Source organism: Haemaphysalis longicornis, unplaced genomic scaffold (genome assembly GCF_048455015.1).
Source record: "Haemaphysalis longicornis isolate Haplotype H1 unplaced genomic scaffold, Haemaphysalis longicornis Haplotype H1 scaffold_3, whole genome shotgun sequence".
Classification (NCBI taxonomy): domain Eukaryota; kingdom Metazoa; phylum Arthropoda; class Arachnida; order Ixodida; family Ixodidae; genus Haemaphysalis; species Haemaphysalis longicornis.
In genome coordinates, this window is record NW_027526335.1 from 49,751,607 (window position 1) to 49,778,432 (window position 26,826).

Here is a 26,826-nt window from a genome sequence, read left to right on the forward strand (position 1 = left end):
AAAAAATTGAACCGTTGAACATATCATTCGTGCCAGCTGAAGAAGCACTCCTGGACCAACGTGAAGAACCTCCATTACTTATGTTTTTATATGCGTGTCGAGTGCGTCTAGGATGGCCTTTAATTTGAGCGGTCGTAATGCGGATAAATATTGAAAGGGAACCACTCAGACGCATCTGCCATACAATCCAGACCTGAGTTAAGAAACACTTTGAAGCACGATGTATCAGCTGGGGAGGTCCTCAAGTTCCGTTCTCTAGGCTTGACCGCTCATCAATTATGGAGCGAAGACTACTCAGGGAGTATTAACGAGTGTAGCACGGAGGCTCTAGCCGATGGGAGGGATTTCTACCCAATGTCCTTCCCCAGGCAAGACATACCTTTTTTTTTATATTTACCCCGTAGAGCACCGGCGCACTTCCAGAATAGAAAGTGATTACTTGTTCGCTCAGTACGGACAAAAAAAGCGCGAGGCTCTTTTTCGCATCGGTGGCTGCTACAAAAAGCGCCCAACGTCGTGTATGAACGACAGCAGCACTCACAAAGATGAGAAAAAAAACGTCAACAGCGCATGCGAATCGCGAGGTCCCGAAATTGCACCAGCTTAGTCACGGAAAATCCCAGTTACAGAGTCCACAGGAGCGGGAAAAATTTTCATTTTGCTAATAATGTGAAAGCTTTAGAACCGCAATTATTTTGAAGTCTACGATATGTATATACATTCCGTCCTATACATATGTATTTATGCGTGCGCGCGTTCATGCATGTGTGCGCGCACATGTGTGTGTGTGTGTGTGTGTGTGTGTGTGTGTGTGTGTGTGTGTGCGTGTGTGTGTTTGCGTGCGCGTCCGCATTCACGTGTGCTTGTGTGTTTGTGTGTTCGTGTGCGTGTGTGTGTGTGCGCGCATGCGTGTGTGCGTATGTGTGTACGCTTGTGCGTGTGTGTGTGCATGTACGTGTGCTTGTTAGTGCACGTGTGTGTGCGCGTATACACGTGTGTGTGTGCACGCGCGCCCGTGTGTGTGTGCATGCATGTGTGTGTCTGTGCGTGTGTGCATGCGTGCGCGTGTGCGTGTGTGTGCGCGTCCGCGTGTGCGTGTGTGTGTTCTATGAAACAGTCTTCAGTCACCGTAAATGTAGTACGTGGTCTCTCTTCAACCACCAAGCTCAGCGGCGATAAATCTTTATGGCTGTTTTCATGAGTGTACGTCATTGCAACTCAGAAGTTTGGCGGGACAATCTAATGGCATCGTGGAGGAGTACCCGGATCAGTACACAAGGCCCTAGCATTGCCTAAAATAAATGACAAGTAAAAGTACTGGATGCTTATGGCCTTGGATAAACCTCGAAAAGGAGAAGTACACAATGCAGGAGTATTTCACAGCCAACGCCATCTTCAGAATTTCCCCGAGGTTTCTCCACGCGGACCGCGAACCCTTTTCCGGTCTAGCAATACCACTTCCTGACCTCAGACGAGACAAGCGCACCACGCTATCGATTCGAGAGTTCATTTCTATGGCTCCCATGGGGCGTACGCTCCCTCGAGGTACACCACTCGATGAAAACACAGCGCTCCTTCGTTGACGGTACCCTACAGCGCCCGTATCAGCTCTCCAATAGTTGCGACTGGTGCCGCGCTTTTCAGTTTTCCTTTAGAATTGACACTTGTAGATGTTTGTGCTGTAGCGGGATATCAAGGCTGAACATAGGGGAAGCCAAGTATACATGGTTCCTTCACAAAGCGCTATAGAAGCAGGAGAACGAGCTCGTAAAAGGATGCTTGTTTGACAAGAACTTGCCTCAGCTTGTTCTCGCAGCTTATGTGTAGTTCCATATAGTTTCTTATGTCTGAGTATTGCTCACACCGTCATATGTCGCTTGGGTGATTAGGGGGCTAACGCGGCGTCGGCAGATCAAACGAAATCGCGTTGCAGGAAGCTGCCTTGAAATAAAAGTACAAGAGCGTTTGAATTCCGATATAAATGTTGATATTTGCGAGAAAACAACGCCTCCCAACAGTGAATTTGTATGAGGTAGTAAAGGCAAGTTAAACAAAATGAGTGTAAACCTTGAGTTTTGTCAATTTAGCTTTTCCGCAAGTTGTTCGGCAGGCTATAGCCTACTTATAAAAAACGAGTTTGCGTGTTTAGCAGAGCTAAAATTAGCAGAGCAAAGCTCAGCGCGACTAAACTAGAGAGTTTGTTGCTGGGCTAGTTGATGCATATTAAAACTGGAAGAAACCAGCTGAACATTGAAAGCTGAACATTGAAAGCATTGAAGTGGTTAGGGGGGCACAAAACAGGCGTCTTATTTTTAGAAACTTTAGATTTCAGTTAGGAGTTCGCAAATTACGCTCGAACGCGCTGGATATAGTAGCTTACATAAGTTATTTTCCCACCTGTTGCATGAGACCGTCTACTAGGCTGGCATTTACCCGTACCCAATTTATACGACGCCCCGCGGCCCCGGTCATACGAAGCTTTTGCGTGGTCGCTTGCGTGGAGCCTTGCGTAATTCGAATGCAATTGAATAGACAGATATAACATGCAAGCTTCGGTTGAAGCGGATTGAGCAGCGTTATGCCTAGGCTGTAGAGCGGCCGGCGCGGTCGCGGCTGCTGTCGTAAGGCTAATCACCCTCGCCGGTGTAGGGTGCGGGCGTGCGCGACAGCTCTTCAACGCGAACTTGACTCTCAAGTACATTCGTAATTAGGAGACCATGTAGTTGGGCCTTTACAAGAATGCGTGGCATACATAATTCATTACTTGCGCTGGTATTAGCCACGTTGCCAAGATACACGGCTGTTAGTGAATATTCGGGAGCTTTCAAATATGTATTTCTCGAATTAAATACAGTTTGAATAAAGACGATATCTGATTCGTATTCGAAAAGTCCAATATTCACACTCCCCCACTAATAACTAACACTAATAACTAACACTAGCACTAATTCACACTCCCCCACTAATAATAAGCCCTCTCATATTATGTAAGCAGAGTGAGGCTGTTGGATCCAAACTGTCCAGTATGTCACATTCGACCAAGAACAAATATCCCACTGATCCAACCGAGTAGTCCTATAGAATTACAAGTTTCCTAAAATCAACGACCAGCAGTACCCACCTGAAGATGGGGTGCAACTGGAGTGCACCCCCCCTCCCCACCAGCAGTGCCCCTGTCACTTCTTTGTTAACACTTAGTGACTAAACTCCTCGACATTGCTCAGTATATAAATGATCCATCGTAGCATCTCGGCTGAGCGCGAAGCACAACCCGAGGAAAGAATAAATAAAAAAAATAGGCGCACCTGCCTTTCTCGGAGCGCCTCTCTCCTGTATTCTTTGCTCAACTTGTGCTTGACGCGAAACCGAAGTCTAAGATGAAGTACCAACTCGCATGCCCAAACATTATTAAGCGAGTGTATGCTCAAACATTTATAGATCACTAGAAAAATCTTAGGTGCCCCCTAGTTTTAAAGTTTAATTGTGACGGCGCGTAATTATGTTGAACTACAGCCTGTCAACTCTTAATTAGGCACGTCTAAGCGGGGAACAACAATGTTGGCAGAATTATAATGAACTAGGTTATCTTAAAAACAAAGGTGTTCAACAAGCGCTTCACTTCTGCCTTGTTGCTCTCATGCACTCCTAGGCCAGTCTCTTCATGCTGGCATTGTTAGACCGGCAAAATGACTGTAATAGAAGCAAAATATACAGTTTCAGCAACCTCATGGCTCGCAAGCTCGTGAGTGGACCGTCTGAAAGTCAAATACGTAAATGTAAATTTCCACTTTTTTCAAGCTGAAGTAATTGCCACGAGCGTTTAAAACAAGCCTTTTTTTTTTGGGGGGGGGGGAGGGGGGGGGCAATTTATATCGCCATACACTATTGGGCTATGCATTTGCAAGAGTAGTCCCATCGCCATAAGTATCCAACCTTCCCAATTTCTAGTCCCGATTTCTAGCCCTTTTTGCAACCTTCAGGGGAGATTTTTTTGGATTGTGAAGACAACTCATGCTTCTAAGTATTTTCTTTTCACTAAAATTACTTAGTCGCATCTTGCGTGATTCTTTGGGAATAGAAGCTAATAGAGCGCGCTCCTATTGTGCGGGCCCAGCAATGTTGACATCAAACCAAGTGAACATAGCGGCTGTTCGTTGCCGAGTGCGCGAGTGAATGCGCGTTATCGGGTGCACAGCTCCCATCGAACTCAATACAGATATCCATTAGAGTGCAGACGACTCGTGTGCACGGCCACTATCGTTGTCGCAATTCTTCTTCAGGTATGACGAAAAATACCAAAAGAAAGCGACTTTGGTTGCACCGGATCGATGATCTACCACGGCTTTGCAAATGGAACCCTGAGACTTCCACAGTGCTCGTGGAAAGCAGACACTCGTTGTCGCTAGACTTGTGTGGGAAATGTTTCGTCAAATATGCTTTCATAGTGAGACGCAGTATTGATAGGGGAAAAGCCCTGAGACACAAGAAAAAAAGTGATCTCCAAAGGGTGTACTTTGAACCCCTCCACGGACGTGCATTAGGGAAACCCAATGAATGCAGACATTCGCCTTCGTTCTTGCACGGATGCCGCCTTGCGCGAACAGCCGCTTCACCTGCTGTTCCGACGCATTTGCGTTAACGTCGTCCACGGTGGCTCTGTCGACTGTGTGTTGATTCAGAGGATGAATGACAGTACTCGAACGTGTTTGCCGCATAGTCAGAAGGTCAAATAGACAATTATATGAAAATACATTTTGGTTCCCAGGTTAGCTCATTGTTTTCATCTCATTACAGTTAGGCTTGCCAAACAATGAGCCAATCCAAACCACTTAGGCTGAAGCCTAAACGTTTACGTCTACTGCGAATTTTCAGGCTGTGTCCCCGAAGGATCTTGACGCTGTGGCTTTGATTGCATATTTTTAATCGGCAGTAAGGATAGTGTGTTGAGCACTCGCAATGCTTGGAAGCACATGCAGACATAAGCGATACGTATTCATAGTAATCTACTTTATATAGCTCCAAAGTCCTCGTGGCGTTTGTGAAATTGCTAAAAGCTAGGGCGGTGGTTCTCAGCCATGACTGCCTTTTGGGCTTTCGAAAGTGATGGAGGAAGCCACGATGGACACATGTTGATCGGTGTCATAATGTCAAACAATTCGCACTTTCAGCATACGTCGCCCACGCACCTAACCAATGCCTGCTTTTTCTGCTGGACGTAATGACGATGCGCCTCCCAATGTTAAACAATTTACTCTTGAATCTAAAAGTGTTTTACACACCTATATACTGCCTCTTCTGTGTCTGTTCTTTTTTCTTCTTATAGCTGGCATGTTCTTCAAAACGCAGCTGTTGAAAATATGTGCTACGCGGAGAAACTAAACGAAGATATAATGCGGTGAAGCAACCTTTTTTCTTCGCATTGCAAGGAAGTGCTGGCAAAAATCGAGAAAGGATCGCCAGGGGGAAAGTTTTGAGGGAGGCTTTGCGGCCCCCTCAAATGCGTGAGCATTTGACGGGTCACGCATTTGAGGGAGCCCTATTTGAGAACCAATGAGATCGGGGAATCACGTTTGTGCACCATTAGGCTTTACAGTATCGCGGCTCGCTCAACTTGGCGCCTGAACGGTGAACTGTCGTAATGGGGGCGAAATATGAATGAGTGCTTCAAAAAAAAATTATCTCAGCTTCACTGATTTAACATCTCAGACGCTGTTGTTAACAGCAAAGCCGCCTGGCGTTCTCTAATCACAAGGCGAAGCCTCATAGAACTTCTCAAAGCCAGCAGATCGATCCCCGTGCGCGCCATTTATTTTTGGCGTGTTCCACTGCTCACGCCGTCTTCTGAAACCTTTTCGAACTTTTTAACTTTGCACACCACCACAATAAGGCACCGAGAGCGCATTTTGTTCTTTTTTTGCGGCGTATTTTGTTATTTGCTATCGCGAAAATCAAGTAGTAATGTACTTTTATTTAAAAGAACAATGCAAACATCACTTTTGCATTGATTTCTGGCTTCAAATATGGTTAGTGTTCTTTTTTCACTTAAAAATGTTTACAAGTACAAACATTGCCACTAGTCTTGGTACACTCAAAATGCTTTGCCTACACAAACGTATCGTAGAAGCATTCTTTCAACTTGCTGCATGTGTACACGGTGCTTGCTCGCCTCCTCGCTAGGATGGACTCGAAGTGCTTTGCCTATACAGACGTCTCATTCAAACATTCTTTTAGCTTGCTGCATGTGCACACGGTGCTTGTTCTCCTCCTTGCTAGGCTATGCCTTCTCCAGATCGCTGCGACCGCGTTACCACAGTTCGTTCCATGGAAGCCTCGATTAAAAACTGCAGCTTCGCTGTTAAAATCGATGTTATATGCACAATGGCGACCGGTAAGCAAGTGTAATCAGAAGTCGGCAGTTACATACACCAGCTGTGACCAACTGTGCAGCGGAGAAGTTTTTTTGCGTAGGAAAGGCACCCCGTCACGACTTAACTGCTGTACAAAACTCCACATTCGACCGGTCATGATAGTCACCCGCGTAGATGACTGCTACGCTCGGGTGCAACTTTGGAACAATGGAAGTCGCCCCTCCACCTCGTAACCGCACCGGTTGTTCCTTGGTGGGCCGCAAAAAGTGGCTCGAATGGAGTATTTTGAACGTGACCCGAGTAGTTTGCGTGAATTTTCGGACTTAATCTGGCTACAAATTACTGAAGCGACAGAAATGCATCTCGGTAAGAAAAAGTTGACGATGCCCTATTAACGCCCATCCACCTTCAAAACGCCGCCGCGCGTTGACATCCGCGTCCATCGCTTTGGCGGAGCGATACACCACATTGCACCCGAGTATACCATGTAATGTATAATGCTATTGTAGTGGCGTGCCCCTCAACTTCTAGCAGCGCCACTATCATCATCCCCTTCATCCCACCATCATCATCAGCGGAGCTTGCCCGGCTGCGTGGGCAGTGCCACGCGCCACAGAACAAATGGAACGCGACCGAGCGCCTGGGCGGTAGCTCGTCTTCGCCGCTCTCAAAGTTCCGGCCGGGCCTTGCGCACCCGCAATAAATGTAGGAGAGCCACAGTGCATAACCGAGTCTACGGCTACCTTTCGTACAAGTGGTGACCCGGAGGTTCCGCGCCTGATACCCGGCCAGCGGCACACCGACATGGCGACGTGGGGGGACCCGCCGATACCGGTGCTCGACGCACGCCACGCCAGAGGATGGTTCTTCAAGTTCGAGGCTACCCTCTGGCTCAACCACGTCCGTGTACAGTCTCTGAAGCACTCCATCCTCTGGGAGATGCTTCCGCTAGAGCTCCGCTGCGTCCTCGTCCTCCCACCGCCCAGCGCCACCCCCTACGACGACCTTCGCGCGGCCATGCTCGCGCACTACGACCCCACGGACGACTTGTTTCGGCCTGCAGCAGAACGGGTACACGCACATTCCGGGCACGCTTCACAGCCGCACACTGTACCCTCTGTGCCATCGCCCTCGTCCCTTGCCACTAGTGTCGCCCTCCCCTCCCCCCCCCCCTGGACTCCACCTCCAGCACGGCAGCCACACTTACACCAAGACTCACAGCCGACGTCGTCACGGACGCCAACCGGCCGCAGCCCTCCTCCTCCTCTTCTACCACCCCATGCACGGGCTCCGGTGAGTGCTCCTGATACTGTTCACTCTTGCCCAACCCGGTCTACTGCTGCCCCACCGACGCGCATCGTGTGCATCACGACGCCGGAGCAGTGCCCTGCTCCAGTGCAGTCGCAGTGTAGCTCGCATGAGACGGGCGTCGTGTCTCCCAACGCCAACTACGATGGGCTCGCGTCTCCCGTTGTGCTTCGGTCAACGCCTAAGTCGGAAGTTAGAGGGAGTGAGGCCGCTGGCCATGCGACTTCATCCTGGCCTCACGGCTCTCGTAGCAACACGTCCAGGTGCGCCCTGGGGAGAACTTTGGCGAAGCATCAGCGACTGCTGCGCTGCCTCAAGCGCCACGAGAGCATTCCCGTGCACGTTTTGATTTCATTTCATTTATTGAAGCCTTAAGGGCCCGGAGGCATTACATAAGGCGGGGGCAAACAATATGTGAGGGACTCTTCATCACACAAGTGGCCGAAAAAAAGGAAGAAAAGACGAAGAAAGGGAACCAAAAACATCGCTCAGAAAGGAAACAAGCAAGCAGAAAAATATTCAAAATCATAGACTACAAATAAAAGAGCAATATACATAAGTAATAGGCATCATAATGCATGGGTCACTAAAAGTTTGTTACAAACATGGTTCAACTAGCAAGTCATTTTAACAAAAACCATTTAAGTGAAATGCACTGCTAGTTTCTCGCGAAAAGTCGCGCGGTCAGCGGACGAAACAATACTGTCGGGCAGGGTATTCCAAAGGGTTATTGCATGAGGGAAAAAAGAATCTTTCATCGATGATGTGCGGCACTGAATGTGTGCGATTGGTTTGCTATGGTTGAGGCGCGGCGAGATTCTGGGCGGGGGTTGAAGTCGAGGGTGCCGGGCTATTGGGTGATAGTAGAACGAGTGAAGCAAGCAGAGACACGAGATGATTCGACGTGATTGGAGACATGGAAGGTCAAGTGTGCGTTTGAGTTCAGTGATGCTAGATTTACGCGAGTAGTTTGACATGATGAAGCGAGCCGCGCGATTCTGGATGGATTCTAGTTCGTAGGTGAGATATGCTTGTGAGGGGTGCCAGATAGATGAAGCGTATTCCAATTTAGGCCGAACGTATGTCTGATATGCAAGTTTTTTAACAGCTGGTGATGCAGATCTGAGATTGCGGCGCAAAAAGCCAAGTGTGCGTGAGGCGTGTGCGCATATTGTTTCAATGTGAGTGACCCATGATCATGACGATGTCAAGTGAACGCCTAGATACTTATAGCAGTCTGTTCGAGTTATTTCATTTGAACTGATATGGTATGCGTGATTTGTGATGCTGCGTTTACGAGAAAAGGACATGGATTGGCACTTATTAAGGTTAAGAGGCATGAGCCATTTTGCACACCATGCAACGATAGTGTCAATGTCTTCCTGAAGATCAGTGGAATCGCTAGGGTTACGAATGGGATTGTAGATGACGCAGTCATCCGCAAAAAGACGGAGTCTGGTTTTTGTGTTAGATGGCAGGTCGTTGACGTAGATTAAAAATAACAGGGGGGATAAGCCTGCTCCCTGGGGGACACCGGATGTAACACTAGAAATTTGCGAATCATGGGAGTTAGCAGTTGTGTATTGTACGCGTCCTTTTAAGAAATGTTCTATCCAAGTTATCAGTGTGGGGGGGATTCCAAGAGTAGATAATTTTGCAAGCAAGTGATTGTGTGGGACACGGTCGAAGGCCTTCGAGAAGTCGAGGAAGATGGCGTCAATTTGTAGATGATCGTCCATATGTTGCAAGATATCGTCGGTGAATTCTGAGAGCTGAGTTTCGCATGATAATAGTTTTATAAAACGTGATCTCCAGAATGACCTGACGCAGCGAGACACGCCCGCAGAGCACTTCCGGCGTCGTCAATCTCTGATGTCGCCGCTAGCGGAGCGCGCTGCTGCACTGCGACGCCGACATCGCCATCGCCGTCGAAAGCACCCCCAAGAGGGCGAGTTTCGTCGCCGACACTCCTGTGGCGGACTCCCGCGGGTCATCAGCACCGCTTTGGCCAACGTCTCTCGCACCCACGCGGTGGACGGCGACTCGGGATTTGTGCGGCTGCTCAGCGGCGTTCTGGGTCTTGGACATCTCGCTGTGGCGGAGGTCAGTGCAGGAGTCTTGCAACATCCTCACGTCGGGCCCGCGCCATGGGGCTGCACCTCAACCCGTGCTCAGGACTTCATCGTCGTGAATACCGGTCTGTCCGCGCATGCGGCCGAACGTCAGTGTGCCTTCGTGGCAAGTGGCTCCAAGACAAGCTCCCATTCTACCAGCGTCGCCTCGTCTGCGCAGTGGCCGCGGCTCGCGCCGCTTTTCCTTCAGAACTGCTGCACCCTGCACCACCTCGTCCTCGGCGCCACTCCCAGCCAAGGCCCCCCGAGGCCCATCTACTCCCCTCACACTTTCACTGGACTGACCAGGACTGCTCACTGTCTCAACTCGAATGCGGACACACCTGTAATTGGCTGTACTGTACTTACCTGTACATAGTTTTTGCGCACTCTCCAATGTATATGTTAACGCACTAATTTTAACGCGCCCTGCGCTAGGGGGAGAGCCATGTAGTAGCGTGCACCTCACCTTCTAGCAGCGCCACTATCCTCCTCCGCATCATCCCACTATCGTAATCAGCGGGGCTTGCCCGGCTTCGTGGGCAGTGCCACGCGCCACAGAACAGATGGAACATGACGGAGCGCCTGGGCGGTAGCTCGTCTTCGCCGCTCTTGAAGTTCCGGCCGGGCCTTGCGCACCCGCAGTAAATGTAGAAGAGCCACAGTGGATAACCGAGTCCAAGGCTCCCTTTCCTACACTATAAACTCTTACTAAATTCGGTTTACGCGACACCTCTAAGCTTGTTTTCATTGCGTGGACATGAATTATAATTATAGACCCGACTTCATTGCACGCGGCGGGGGAAACATTACTAAGTGCTCTTTGATCAATGATAACAGCGCCAAGCTAAAGCTGACTTCTCCTGAGAAAAAAATACGGAATACACTGCTCGGGTAACAATGTGCCGCTTCGTGCTGGGCGGACAATGTATTGTGTTTACACGTTTTTCTATCTCAACTAAAACACTAACATTTATCGCAACTTGCTTTATAAGCGGTTTTGCCTTACTTTCAGAAGCTCAGAGTGCAATTCGCAGATTACAATTTATTGCACAACCATTTTTTCCAAAATTTCGCATTATTAAATCGAAGAGCTCTTCTGATGATGTTAAGTTAAGGGCGACCGGGTATTACAAATGAAAAGTATAAAGTTATGCTTGACGTTACAAAATAGTCCATCGTAACTAAAGCAGAGTACTTAAAAAACGATTGCATTCCGAGCTAATGTTTTTTGACGTATTTTATATTTCACCACAGTATGGAAGTTCCAGGAACTTCAAAAAGCGTTTAAATGACAGAATTTCAAACAAAATAATTACATCGTAGAGTTGAGCACAAAAGTATACAGGACCATGAAAAGACGAGGCACAAAGGTGCAATCGTCGTTCCCTACTTTTGGTCTCAGGTAACGAAGTCATCGTCATCATCATCATCATAACCAGCCTATCTACGCTCACTGCAGGGCAAAGGCCTCTCCCATTAATCTCCAACTATCCCAGACCTGTGCTAACTGCGGCCAATTTATCCCCGCAAACTTCTTGATCTCATCTGTTCATCTAACTTTCTGCCGCCCCCTTCCGCGCTTGCCTTCTCTGGGATCCACTCTGTTACCCTTAATGACCAATGATTATCTTGCCTTTACATTACAGGCCCTGCCCACGTCCATTTCTTCTTCTTCTTAATTTCTACCAATATGTCCTTAACACGCGTTTGTTCCCTGGCCCATTCCGTTCTCTTCTTGTCCCTTAATGTTAAACATATCATCTTCCGTTCCATTGCTCGCTGAGTCGTACTGAATTTAAGTTGAATCCTCTCGGCGAGCCTAAAAGTAACAAAATAACAAAGTATACAATACCAATCGATTACGTTGCGAGCAAATTACGGGATGTCATTTTGCTGAGGGGAGCTGGACACGTCGCGCTTGAGCAGGGGGAGCGCCACGTGGTTCTTCTTAGTGATTTTTATACGTTTAAACTTTTATTGATATGTTATATATCAGCCCATACAGCACACGTGTAACGTACAGTCTCCTTTTGGCCGGTTATCGCCACTCTTCTTCCATCCCCTTCAGCATGGGCTTGTCGACGTTCAAATGGCTGGTCGATGAATTTTGCGCACCTACGTGCGTGAAGTTGCTCTTTCGTTTTGGACATACGGCTAGCACGCCTAAATTTCTATTTTTGCTGCGCTTGTTCTTCTAGTGGTACTACTATTTTTGGGGGTTTACGGACGCACGATGATCGTGGCATCGTTTACGCCGTTGTTCAAATGGACGAGCGCGACGGCGAGCATCTACCTTGTCGGGAGTACTATTAGACACATTTGCGATCCGACGGGGGGGATAGAGGCGATACGCCGCACAAAAACAAGGACATCAGGCCACGTGCGCTGAAACACGGCTACCTTCAGTCGATCCTGTGCAAGTATAGCGCGCATTGACGCACGCAGTAACTGCCTTGCCTAGAATGACCGACCATCCTGGCCGTTGCTATGTACTTGGTTTATTAAACCTGATCTTTCATGGCGATCCCCCTAGTCGGTTATGTGCCATCTTTTTCTGGGTATGTGCCTTGGGTGACAGCTGTCACACACAGAGGGGCTTCTACGAGGTCATTCATCTGGCGCTATCGCACTATAATACGTGGGGAAAACCGTGTATAACAAAAACCGGGTAATTTCTTTAAACATTTCGAAATATTTGTGGAGATATCTGGGATAGTTTGCGTAGAATAGTTAATCTGCGCCTAACTGCAGGTTTCTTCATAAGGAGCCTTCACATGAGGCTATTTTATCCAAAGAATTTTTAAAAATTGAACGTGAGAGCGCTGTAAATTGCAGACTTGTTATTTAAAAGCGTATTTTCAATATTTAGATCAAAAGAACAGACTACGAATTGTTGTCTAGAGTGCACGGGAGCAATATAAGCCAAAACATTAAAAGCCACAATGGCTGCATACTCAAAATTCCAGAGAATACTTATAGACTTCAGTTGAAGATTAGTGAACAAATTTTTCGCAGCGATATGCACACAGCTTTCTTCGCTAAGGGCGGTACGGAACAGATCATAAGAAACCTGCAACAGGGAGACTCATTCCTGTCCAGAACGAGGCATCAGTGCCGACGCAGGCGGGTGATCATTGTGTGAAGGCTGGCAATGGAAAACAGCATAACACCTACGATAAGGCTTCTATTCCCAGAGAAGTCATGAGCATTGTATGTAATGGACGCTGCGACATTTCAAAAGTTGACGACACGAAGTACCTAAGCCGGCGTGCGCGTCCAGGAAAATGACTTCGCCAACCGCGGTCAATTCAAAGTTCTTAATAACAGCTCTACACACCGAAGTTACCAGACATTGTCTGGGTATTACGAAAAAAAAAAGATAACGAAGAAAAAATGTGCTTTACGACCTAGTGATACTTAAATAGGTTTCAGCCAGATCGGTTCATTTGGCCGGCATGCAGCTTATACTGTACACCCCACGCACTTCTGTCTATGGTGTTATTCAGTTTTCCGTCATCTTTAATGTATTTCCTTCTGTAGTCTTTCTACATTATTCTGACAAATTGTCTCTGTTGGAGACATTTACACCGCTGCTAGGCGCTGAAAACACGCTGGTGTAATTAGGGACTTCATACCAAATTCCACCGCTTAACGAGCTTAATTAAACTTGCTCCATTTCTTTTCGGTCGACTTTTTTTTCTAGGAAGTACTACAGAAAAGACTGCGAGCCACACCGGCGCCTTCTCAAACAAAAAGTGGACAAACAAAAATGCCCTCGTTTATTCTCATTTGCAAACGACGTCCAAAAGTGATGGAGTTCAGCTGGACAGATTAGCACAGGCGTGACTAACGACGCACCCGGGAGAAATGAGCAACGAATGGTCCAAACACGCGTTCGAGTTTCAGCTCGAATCTCTTTGCATGAGGACAGGTGGGAGCGTTATTAATCCACCGGCGCATGGCCCCTGATGTGTAAGGAAGTACAACCAAAGCTGCTCCTAGTCAAGGTTTCGCAGTCTGCCCATAGCGCACCATCCTTGATGCATCCTTAAGCCAGCGAGCAAGAAAAACGGGTGGCGGTAACGGTCGGCAACGGGTAACGTTTATGTAACATGGGGTTTAGCGCGCCGAAGCAACGCGTATCCTATGAGTCGCGGCGTAGTGGATGGATGCGTAATAATTTTGACCACCCGGGGATCTTTTACGTGCACTGAAATGTCGACATCCGCGCGTTTTCGCTTCTCGCCTCCATCATAAAAGCAGCCACTGTGGCCGGGTTGTAACCCGCGTCCTTGAGCACAGCAGCACAAGGCTTAAGGCACTGAGCCATCGCGCGGCGGGTCAAAGTGTGACAAACGCTCATCCTATCACGTACCCATTTAAGTACGCGTCGCCAAATGCTTCTCATTGAAACACTAACAAAACCACGTGCACAAGCATGGAGATCGAAAGTTTCAAACGGACGTTTCCTGAGAAAAGCTATCGCTTCCGAAGAAAAATACGCACAAAAAGCTCAGCAGCAGCAACACGATTGGCATACCTATGGCGACACAACATTTACAGTTTCTGGTGACAGCCTTCCCCTGTTTGCTACAGAGGAGTACATTTTGTGAGGGTATGGGCTTGCGATTGCTATTATTCTATAATACTGCGAGATATTACGGCTGGTGGTTTCCGATTAAGGCTAAGATTGACAGCAGTACAATTAGAGTGAACTGTACAATTGATAAACGAGGGCTTTTGGAGGGTGGCTGCCGGTATGATATGACAGGGACAACTTAAAATTGGGTGGTGGAAATTGTGCTTGAAAAAAATTGGCCGCGTATCTGCTCCTTTCGTTGCAAATGTCGTCAAAAGACGATAGTCTTTATCGACTTTTGCCAAGTAAATGCCTCCCTTCGCCTTCCCGCTCACCTCTCATGTTGTTCCTCTGGCGTCGCGCTCCTCCCAAGGTAAAGACGCCAAAGGTTTGCTTAAATCATTTTAAATTTCCCGCGTTCCACTGCTCCAAACCAGTTGTCTCGATGCCAACGCTGCCGTACGGCGAAGTCGCGTGTGAATCGCGGCGCCCTACTTCAACGTTTATAGAACCGTGTTTCCCTAGTCCACGTGCGTTCCAAGCCGAACGTGGAACCTATCTAGTGGAACCTTTCGCAACTCTTGCCACTTGATTTCTTCAAATGCCGCCAGAAGCTATATGGCGCGGGCGACAGCAGGCGACGGCGGAGTGATATTTTTTTCTTCAGTTGATAAAGTATTTAATCTCGCCAAAATCAAACATGTACGATTTTTTATAAAGGAACGCTGCAAATATTACTTCTGCATTAATCTGTTGTCTTATATATGCGTAATGTCTTGTTGTTCTTCAACAATATTGACAAGTATGAACATTACACCGGACTTAGACAGGCACATTTAGCTGTGACTGTATAAGACTACTGCACAGGCATTGTTTTACTTTGGCCGGGTGGCTGAATCGAGTCACAGACAGACAGACGGACAGACAGACATACAGACAGACCAAAATTTCTGGGTTTAAGTAGCCCAAGAAAGACTATAGTTTTTATAAGTATTCGGTAGAAACGATACCGGGTGAGTACTTGCCCATTGTCTGCATCCCCACTGCTGCCCTCCCTAACCCTCGTTTTAATATTTTACGCTGAACTCTTCCCAAATCCCGTTGTCACCTCCCTCCTGCCGGAGCACTTGAGGAGAAAGTGAATTGGGATCACTTAATCTTCACGAGGTTGACCCATGATGATGATTGCAGCTGTGGCTTCAGCAGTAATCCTCGTGAATCCACTCTTCGAAAGCGCGCAGCAAGCGAATTTCGACCACAGAAATTTCAGACCAGGCGTCACACATGTAAGGTCAACTTCATCCGGTTGTCAAAACGCTGAACGGAAACGAAACGCGAACTCTCACGAAACTATGTAAATATTTTTGCCGCCTCTTGCCTACTCTGGATGATTTCGTACAAACTCCTGCGACTTCTTACCGCTTGTAAAGGGCATTGTGGTAATCTTTGTGTTTAACTCCGTGTGTGATAAGTTTGTCATCCGATAGGCTTAGCAAGCTGAGACTGGACTACCATAGTTGCATAGCGAATATGTAAATTAAAACCTTACGAAATTTAGTTTAGCATAATCGATTAAGTAACCCGATTGAGTGAAATGAAAATCGACAGAGACGAAGCTGGAAATGTAGTGCGTAAGGTTGAACCACAATAACGCTGACAGTCTGTGCGAGAAAATGGTAATGAGGCTGCGTTGCTTGTTTTCTCCATGGCGTTTTAGTTCATGCTGTACTTTGCAATTTATCTAGCACGCGTAAAGTCAAAACTCTAACCCCAAGCATCACCGCGTAGGTCAACGCGCACCGGAGGATCAACACTGCTGTCCAAGGGGCGTAAGCAATGGGATGGCTCTTTTCAACTTGTGTAGAGCAGTGAAGAACAAAATACCATTCAAAAGGGAGGGGGGTACAGCCCGAGAGCCGTCTTTGACTGCCAGCTGCCCTTCTACTCTACTAGAAGTCGTACGCAGAAACACACAAAGGAATAACGTTATTTTCCGAAGTGTGGCACTTCAGCCGGAGTTTGGGAGAGCTTATCTGGTTAGAAGACGCTAGCCGAGAGTAAACATTCTGTAAACTTGTTGTTCCTTTCAGGAAGTCAGTGGAACCACCTCATGAAGGTGATGTTTTGCGCACGGGAAGCTTTTCCCCTACCCTAGACACCTACAGGACTGTGTGTATCAAAAGTCCTCGTGGGTTCCTTGTCGTAAAGTTCTACCTCATGTGATTTCCACTCCCTTGAGTGTGCTGAAAGCATTTAGAAACGTGATATTAGACGCAAAATATCGTCCTGAATTCATTCTTTGAACAATACAGGACAGCGAACTTGCCATAATCTTAAAAACACGCAAAGAAACCCTACGGACGGTTGCGTATTCGAAATGAATGCGGGAAAGAAATAACAATTGTTTGTGGAGTGCGATGGAGAATATTACTTCGTTATAATTAGCGTAGTGGCCCTTAGAAAGGATACATTTATTTCTTGGCCACTGGAATCGCTTTGGAGCTGCTGCTTCATGCTGTTTGAAATAAAACTGCGGCTTATAAGCCGCAGTTTTATTTCAAACAGCGAAGATAAAACTCCCCGCGATAATGTAGCCATCCGAGCAGTCCAACGTCATACTGTTTGGTTCGCAATAGTTTCGGTAAAACACGGATTTTTAGTCATTTTCGATAACCACTTGTCTTGTTAAAGCCCAGGTATTGATATGAAACGCAAATTCTAAGACGTTTAGCTTATTGTAACAAATAAACAGCGTAATGATAGTCGTCTATGCGGCAATCCCACTAACGTTCTTCTAAGATATTCGCATCAGATTGACATCCGTATTGATTGATTGATTGATTGATTGATTGATTGATTGATTGATTGATTGATTGATTGATTGATTGATTGATTGATTGATTGACTGATTGATTGATTGATTGGTTGATTGATTGATAAGAGCACCCACCCTTGTACCGAAGTGATGACGTGAGTTATTTCACCCAAGAAGGTAATGTACCCCTGTTGTCTTACTTTTAATCATAGTGCTGCTATTAGCGGCAGGCTCATACTAACTTTTTTTGCCCGCCGCAGTGGCTCAGTGGCTAAGGCGTTGTGCTGCTGAGCCCTTGACTCAAGTTCCACGCTGACCATAGCGGCTGCTTTTCTGATGGAGGCGAAAAGCGAAAACGCCCATGTCTCGAGATTTCAGCGCGTCTTAATAAGGGAGCCATGCAGACAAAATACAAGTTTGTTTTATTCCGAAGATTTGGTGTTCAATAGACCCTTTGCAAAAAGGCGGACAACACTGAGAATTCAGCGGTGGCAACACTGGTGGTGAACGCGACGACGCCATTAGGAAGGAAGCAGGTCGTAGCAACGCCGTTGCGGTTGTACGTTTTCGGCCACGGCTTCACGAGTCTGTTGCCCCATCGCCGTAGTCATATTTCACTCCTAAAGTGGTGTTTTGCGCTACCTTTCGAAGATTAACGCTGGTCAAATCGCTTCCGCTTATCTACCCCGCTGCACAACGGCTCGTCTGGGGCGAGTCGAGACGTGCCCATCTTTTCTCCTATTTCTTCTGTGTTTGTTCCTTCCTCTGAGTTCCTCTCAAGGTTGACTTCTTCTGCTCGCTGCTGACGCACGCGTGCGACCTATCGCTTTCGCATTAGCACCGCATTCATAGACGGAAAAATTAAGCGCCGCAAGTACAGAGGTGGTGAATCGCAAACATGACATCTAGCAGAGACGTCAAAATCAGTTTCATTATGCATGCTTTGGTCATTTTCGCGAATAGTTTTGAAAGTTTGAACATACGCAAAGTGAGCGCTCAGCAGAGACGGACCCTTCATAGCCCGTTCATAGCAGCCAGCCGCCGCTACCACGGGTCAAGGGCGCATTGATTAAACACAATTAAAACTCGACAACCAAACAAGGAGGCAGCGCTAAGGCTATTCTTTATTAGCAACAAATCCTACCTTTGCTTGCTTCTGTTTTCCAACACTGACGATGGCGTAACGTAGGACTTCACGCTGACGTATGATCGCTCGTACTCGTCGGACCTTTCAGTGGTTGACCTCGAAGAATAAAAATCCTGAATATGCCGCTCTTCTACCGAAGGAAGGGCGGCCGGCAAAGTTATTTTCCGATCCTGCAGTGGGAAACACCACTTCGCGGGACGCGTATGCAATTACGTGGACGGTGGACGGTAGCTACTCTATAGAAACTCTATGCTAGCCATGGAGGAAGAAAAAGTTAGGAGACGGCGCTACCGGAGAAACGTGAAGCCTATACATAAAAAGTAAAATCGAAGTCTGCCCAGGCGTCACTGCACCACGTGACCCCATCGCGCCGCCGCCGCGAGCTCTTCAATTTCGTCTGCTCGAAACTACTCTGCTGCCCGTTGTCGCGAAGCCTGATATATGTTGGTTTTTTCCCCACGGCTTTTGTCTCTCACACATACGCGGCACTCCTGCCCGCACGCGGGCATCAGATCACCGAGCAGATAAATGCAGGAAGGACGGGGAAAAGCTACCGCCAACCAACCACGAGAGAAGCGCCAGAGTCAGAGACCGCCGCCGCCGCCGCCGGCCCAGAAACTCTATGCGCCGGCCCACCCGACCATGGAGGTCACGTGCTGGGCCGACTTCAGCGGCTTGAGAAAGAGAAACGGCGGAGGGAGCGGCTTCAACGGAGCTGGGCTTGCGAAGGCTAGCTGCGTGAAGTCAAGCCGTCTCCTAACTTATTCTTCCTCCATGATGCTAGCAGCCTTTTCGCTTCCTTTCTAATGGCGGCGCAGTGGAGTGGGTGCACAGTGCAGTGTTGCCAGAGTGGCTTGCTGCTTTTCTGCCAACGATTTGGCTATTTTTCAAAGGGTCTATAGTGCCCCAGCGCTTTCCCGTTAGTAAACAATGCTTTATTCACTGATAATTTAAACAATTTGAGCTAGAATATAATTGTGCCGCCAAATCGTGTGTTTCGCGACGTCTGCGATGAGGTATCCAAAGCACGTGTTCATGCGAAGGTTAGTGAGATGTTTAGTCTTCAGCGAACTGCGACACGCCTGGTTTAGCTTAATTTCTCCTAGATGGCGACACCGTACCGTCAGGATCGCTGTCCGCACTCGTTTTTTTTATCTGATCGTATCTGTACGTGGCTTGTTTTTGTTACGGTTGCTAGTAATCGTTTCGAGAAAGATTGCGTATGCTCGACAAACAGGGGCTCGTAAGACACTGTCACACACGCCATTGGGCCAGTGTAGTGGGAAACAACCCCAAAGCGCGGGAATGTTGTGCAGCTTAGTGTGTAGCATAGTGCACGCAGTGCAAGCATTGTGCGCGCCGTCCCAACAGCAGTATAGGCTCCGGAACGATCGCCGGGTGGCGCTGCACTCTCCCCGGAGGGGGAGTACGCCGGGCCGGCGGCCTATTCGGCACGTGCTTTTTTCGCTGCGCGTGTGCTGCATTTCTCGCGCTAGGAAGAGGGCTGGGTAAAATTTTCTTTCGACTTATGAAAGCATACACATTAGCACGTGTCCAGCAAGTTCGGTTTACACGTAGAGTAGCTACTGGGTCCATTTTTGCCGGTGCATGTCTTGTCGTCTGCTATAGACGCGTCGTCTGCTACGCACCGCTCGAACGGTCGAGCGCCCAGGCGGTTTCACAGGATAAAGAGTGCTCTTGTGAAGCAGACGCCTCCCGGCCCGCTCCTCCGCGTCTGGCAAGTGCACGCGCAGCTCGCGCTGTCTCCCGCACCGCCTGAGGCATCCCCTACTCACGAATGCGAAGAAAGCGACCGCCTGCTGCACGAGCCACTTAAGCCAGCACGTACAAAGGGCGGCGGGAGCACTCCTCATTCGCCCGAAAGGAAAAGATTAACTAAAAGTGAAGCAAACCCCCCATATTGTTGCATGGTCAGCTGCCACGACAGTAACAAGGCGAAAGAAGAGGATCCATTCGTTAAATTCTGCATATTCCCCGCGAAAGCGCACCAAAAGGATAGACGGTAAGCATGGATCACTGCGGTTCGAAAGATGAAATAAGTTGACACATTTTTGTTTGTATCTGTGTGGTTTCAGTTTACATTACCCGGCTTTGAAAATGCAAACTAGTGTTCTAACGAGTCCTCCCCTCTACACTTTTTTAAATGCATGCTGCCAATGATTGTTTTCCGCTATAATAAATGAACTTCGGAGTTGCTTATCTGGTGCCGTTCGATATCGTCCATATAATAACACAATAGGTTGACATTTTGCATGGGTAAAAAAAAATAGTTTCTAGCGATTTACCTGGGTGTAGTAGCTCTGGTTTGTCTAGTCATTGTGACTTGTGTTCTGGACGGGATTGCTGCGTTGTTCGCTTTTTTCCCACATTTAGCAATACTGGTAATTAGAAGAGGTATACATCAAATTCTGTATATTATAGTAATTAAAAGGTATACGCCACAAGCTGTTCTGTTGTTTCCGCGAACTGTCACGCTAACCCATACTTGTACAAGCGGGTGACAAACATTGCAAACAAAAATTTCTTCAAGGACAAGTAAAATGGAAATGCGGCGCTGTCAGCGCACCCCTTAATAGCGTGTGCCTTTCTAATGCGTTTTTATAGGATGCAGCTGATTGTTTCAAGATCAAGAAATAACCTATTAACCATAATCAATCATGTTTATCTTACATTTCTTGCAAGCGTCAGTGTTTCTGCAGTCCAGAAAGTCCGGATGTCAGAAGCGCGAGCACGCGAAGGGAGTAACAAACAAGAGAAAAGTACACTGTGACCAGCTGAACAGCTGTCGCCTTGCAGAAGAAAAGAGCAACCGACGACCGCCGAACAACGCGTTTCCCCCCTTAAAATTGTCGGGGCAGTCTGACGGTCGAGCGGCGGGAAGCAGGCGGCGCGTCTGTAGCAGACGACAAGACAAATGTCGACAAAAATGAACTCAGTAACTACTCTACGTGTAAACCGAACTTGCTGGACACGTGCTAATGTGTACGCTTTCATAAGTCGAAAGAAAATTTTACCCAGCCCTCTTCCTAGCGCGAGAAATGCAGCACGCGCGCAGCGAAAAAAGCACGTGCCGAATAGGCCGCCCGCCCGGCGTACTCCCCCGGAGGGGAGAGGGCAGCGCTTCCCTCGCCCGGCAAACTTTAGCTTCGCCTCCCTATGGACTGGTGCTTCTCGTTTGCTTGTACTTTAGTAACTTTTATTGTTTACCCAACTATTGTTACTGCTATAAAATAAAATTTCCGCTAAAATGGCTCGTCCTGCAAGCTTATCAGCCCTGTCTAACTTCCGTTTGTTTTTGCCGGCCTCAGCCAAATGCACAGCTGCCGATAATACGTCATACGTTCTGTTGCGAAAAATGAGCTGGTGGGTCGCAATGCCATTCTCTTGTTTAGATGCAGAGCATTTAACTCACGATGTCACCCGTTCTAGTTGTCCATCGTAGTCCGCACCCCTCCCCCTTAACTATATAAAAAAAATAATACTTACCAGCGCCTGGCTTCGATCCCACGACCCTGCGGACGGAACGCAAGGTACAGGGTGCTCTACCCACTGCGCCACAAAGCCGACACAGAATGGAGGGCTACGAACGCGCCTTATATCCTTGACTCATTCAAACTACGTCAAGAAGCTGCCGATACAACGCATTCACTACCTGTGGGCGGAACGCGAGGTACATGGTGCTCTTCCCACTGCGCCACAATAATCATACCCACCTGCTAATAAATGATGTCATACCCACCTGCTAATAAATGATGTCACGTGACCACATAATTACGTCTCCTCATTTAATTACAATACAACAACCAACAGCAACAAGTGCAACAACATTAACGTAACGCAAACTACTTAACGTCGTGCGCCCCCGGAAATGCTCTGCATTTGATCGTGCCCCTCGCGAGGGGGATGTTTAGTTTCCTGCCGCAGCAAGAACCAGGCGGCCTCCTGCGCAGTTTGTGGCGCATGCCCACTTGGGTGATTGGCCAGGATCGTTTCACTTACTACATGCCGGTTACGGCAGGGTTTGACTCGAACTTTTTTTCTCACCATATAACCTGTTTGAGTGAAGTTTGCTTTAAACGTGGTGTCAGTGTTATTCTAACGAGGCAATCTTTTGAATCAACCAAACATTCATTTTGTCTGCGTTTCCACTTTAAAGATTCCCAGGGGGTGAAAATTAATCCGGAGCCCTCAACTACGGCGTGTCTCATAGCATACATGTTGCTCCACTGTACTAAACACCAGAATCAGCCGAATAAAATTATAGTTCCTCCGTAACGGGTGGCAGTTATGTCAGAGAATGTTCTCCTCATCTTTTTTCCCACCAGCATTCCGATATGGTGGAGAGCATTCCCGAAAAGTTGGCAATTCCCAAAGATTATTTTCCTGACAAGGAAACGAACTCCTGGGCACCGAGCCATACACAGCTTATCTGTAAAAATATTTCACCTTGCACGTCGATAAAACGGAAAATTTGAATAACTCTAAAAAATTCCGAGTTTGTAAGCGGACCCGCCGCGGTGACTCAGTGCTAAGGCGTTACGCTGCTGTCCTAAGACGCGGGTTCGATCCCAGCCGCCGCGGTAGTTGCTTTTCACCTGGAGGCGAAATGCCAAAACGCGGGTAGGTTGAGATTTCGGCCCACCTTAGTAATACCCAGGTGGTCAAAATCAATCCGGAACCCTGCCCTAAGGCGCACTTCATTCCCCAGGCATGGCTTCGGCTCATTAAACCCCATAATTTGCCTGTTGAGTAATTAGCTTGATAAGTGGTGTGGTGTTTTGACACGCTGGTCCTACATGCTAAATGAACTGACTATATGGCATGCGTGGTGCAGGCTGGAACTGCGGCGCCTTCCAGTCAGAACCTGAGTGTCTTCGAAAACGGCACCGGACCACAGCCGCGCCACGAGCTAGAGGCGGCGGAGAACCAGACGGTGCCCGTGCCCGTCGGGCCTCGTCCGCCGGGGCCGTCGGCCAGCAGCAACAGAACAGGGTAGCCGGGCCCCTCGCGCGCGTCGTCGGAAGACTGCACCGGCTGGTGGTCTACATCGCCGGGCACGTGCGCAAGAAGCCGCACCGGGACTAGCTTCCCCCTCAAGAGCGGCACTATAACCTGGACGCTAGGGACTTTCATTGCATCCCCTTGCTCCGTTTTTCTTTGGGTGCCATGAGCTCATGAGAGTCGACGTCATGACTTTTGAGGACGTAAGGTGACATTTAGGGTGTTCTGTTTGCTCTTGTCGCTTGTTTATACCCCCCCCCCCCTGCTTCGTGTGTGTGGACTGTTTGAGCGTGTGTTAAAAATGCTTTAAGCTTAAGGCAGCCCTGTCGTTTCTTTTTACATACCTTCAACTCGAAATGACTAGCTATGAGTTTGCCCTGCCGGTACATTGGAAGTAACCACCCACGGAACTGCATGAGGCGACTGTGATGAGCGGCCACAAAGGCGGAACCTTCGGGAAATATCTGGCATGGACGCCGTAAGACGCCGTAAGGAGGAAAGTAGGAAGGAATTTGAGACAATGGGTATTGTAGCAAAGAGGGCAGAAGGTCTTCATGCCGCCAAACATGGCGCCGGCAATAAGAAAAATATCGTATGTGTAAATTTTCTGGCATTGTTCAACGACACCCACTCTCTTTCCATGGTTCATAAAGGCAAGATAACGTAGGATGGTATCTACGGTTGGCTTCGTTTCCTAAAAAAGAACAAAAAAAATGCAAATTTTACCATTTTCTATTTGGTATTTTCTGTTTTAAAATCGTTACTAAGACATAGATGCATGATCTTAGTAGCATCGATCCTGTGCCTGAGGCAGTGAACTGTCCACATTGAGGTGCCTAATCTACTTTCTCCTCGCAGCGGCCCCCTCTTCATGTTAACGTACGCAGCCATGGTGGTGTGGAAGTATTGGATGTGCCATTAGCGATCGCTTTATGCGAAATACGTGGCCGTTTCCGAGCATGGAATGGGTTAAAAGGCTTATGTTTTTGAGAGATAAACAGGCACGGCTTGCATTTAGTGCAAGCAACAGTTGAGCAGACCAAGTTTCTCTACGAAGAAATCTTTCTAGCAAGAAAGTCTTCTAGAAGTCGTGTGCACCATGATGAAAGCACCTCTTTTGCTCTTCGCAAATCTGAATATTTGGAGCAACGGCAGGGCTTCTGAGTGATCTTCCCATTTCAATCAGTATCCACCGCAATGTCAGCCGGCATATTAACGTAGCGAGGTCAGCGCGCAGTGCAAGTGTTTGATTTTACACCGAACGCTGTTTATATTTTTTTACAGGGTGTAGTGTTTTTACGGCGTAGGTGTCCCGGTGGGCGCGTCCATCGTCGTGTGTGCGTCGCGGTATATTCGTCGCCACATAAAATTTCTACTTAGAATACAGGATATTTTCTACAAGATTTCAAGCTAGTGTTAGGGCCCAAGAGGCAGAAATATATTCCATCGTTGCTTGTAGTTTTTTCGTTGCAACCGAAAGTACGATCATTGAAGCACAGCGCGAACAAGCGAGTCGGGGACGTAACATAGAAGGACGAAGAAAATTCTGACTTCCAAGGAATTTATTTTCTCCTGAAGTGCACATAAATGAAGGGCCACCGAAAAGAAAATACAATAACAGGAAAACAAACCTTTACGATCGTTTGTTTCTTGTGTACGGAAAGCAGCAATTCCAATAGTGTAAATTAAGCTCTTTGGCGATTTTCCTCCGCCAACTAAGACTTTGAACATGACTACAATGGCGATAAGCTTTCGGCGCTAGAATGCGATTTCGTCCAAGGAAGAGTGCCAGCTTAGCATCTTTCGCAGCAAAACAGGTTTGCGAGAGCCATACGGATAGCGCCTGCGCCGAGCTTCATGATTCATTAGAAAATGGTTATGAACAACATTTTCGTGCTACGGAAACTTGTATCGACATTCTGGTGCGTGTAAATTATCTCATAAGTAGACTAAATTGGGCCGTACACCTCTAGTACAGCGTGCCTGCGGCCGAATAGTAGCTTCGGTGCCTAAAACACCGTTGTAAACTTTTGAATATTTGATGAGAGCAGCACTTTTCTAGGTCGAATTCACAACAAACTCGAAAGCCTTAGTGAAGTAATTTACCATTGAAAAAATCTAACCCTCATACCTCATCAGACATTTGGAGCCTCTAACTAGAATTTATGGCTTAAAAAGATAAAGAGCGACACAAAGATTCATCGCTAAAGGAAAAAGTGTGTTAACATAATTAATCCTCTCTTTTGTAGCACTTTTGGTATCCGGATGTTTCAAAACGAGGCGCAGATAACTTCACAGGCGAAACTTTTGGACATGGGTGCCAATAACATATTTCCGCACAAAAACGGGGCTATGCAGTAGACAAGCTGCCGGCGGGCGTGTTTTAAGGCTCAATGCCTGATGCTGACAACCGACGCTTTAGGTCTGTCATTCAACGCGATCCACCACTCCCCTTTGTTCATTAGTTGTCGTCAGACCCGACAAAGGGTTACGACAACAATTACGGTCATCCACGCGGCTCACATGCGATAGAATTGTAGTGTATAATGGCGTGCGCGGGAATTCCCTGTGCAACCGCGATAACGTACCCTGATTGTCTGCCACTACACGCCGCACTGCCGTGTTTACTCCGCCTAATTAAAAGGCTAGACAGGCGCGCTGTTTTAACTCCTGGACAAAGCGTGATAACTGCATTAGTGGAGACGCAGACGGCGATGAAAGGTGGCAGACATGCTGAACGATTTCCGTTAGGCGCGGAGAATTCATGTTTTCTTTTTTTTTTTTTTGTTCTGCTTTGAAAGGGAACCTTTTTCGGCGACGGTCTTAGAACACAGGTTCGGGCACTTTTTTAATAAATCGCGTGAGGATACAGGATTTGAGAGCCATTTTTTATTTTGGTAGGGCATTTAGAGTTTTATTTAAGAGTTATTAGAGGGAGGGCGAATGACTGTTGCGACACTCTTTTGGTTTTACGTTTTAACAGCGGAGCTATTGTACTAGCCGTAAGTTCGTCGTTGCAGGGAAATATACCAAGAAAACGTGAAGCCCTCGTGAGCGCGTGTCCCACGGCGACCGCCGAGCGTTCACGCCATGCGCAGTGGTTTCATAAAACAAAAACCTGGAAAAACAGCCAGGAGAGAGCAAACGACGAGCGCTCGTTAGCGCGTGCCTCGCGGCGACAGACAGACAGACAGACAGACAGACAGACAGACAGACAGACAGACAGACAGACAGACAGACAGACAGACAGACAGACAACAACTTTATTAAGGGTCCTCCAGGTAGTCGCTGGCCAAACTAGGAGGTGAGGGACCATGGCCTTCCGCCCTCTCGCAGGCCCTCTGGACAGCCAGAAGTTGCTTGTGAGGATCGTTTCTCGAGAGAGCGTTCGTCCATTCGTGCTGGATGCTGTAGTTCGTAGCTGTACGTAACGCCGGACATTGCCAGAGAGCATGTGTTTAAGACTGCAGTAA

The 26,826-nt window shown here is 47.8% G+C and overlaps 1 protein-coding gene across 1 annotated transcript in view; it reads left to right on the forward strand.

Moving 5' to 3' along the window:
* LOC144173247 (uncharacterized) overlaps positions 1–23,627 on the forward strand; it is a 52,959-nt gene extending 29,332 nt beyond the window's left edge. Inside the window, exon 2 of the mRNA XM_077701742.1 lies at positions 23,187–23,627. Coding sequence (XP_077557868.1) covers positions 23,187–23,348 — 162 coding nt within the window. The 3' untranslated portion in view covers positions 23,349–23,627. The remainder of the gene's footprint in view (positions 1–23,186) is intronic.
* Positions 23,628–26,826: the final 3,199 nt, after the last annotated feature.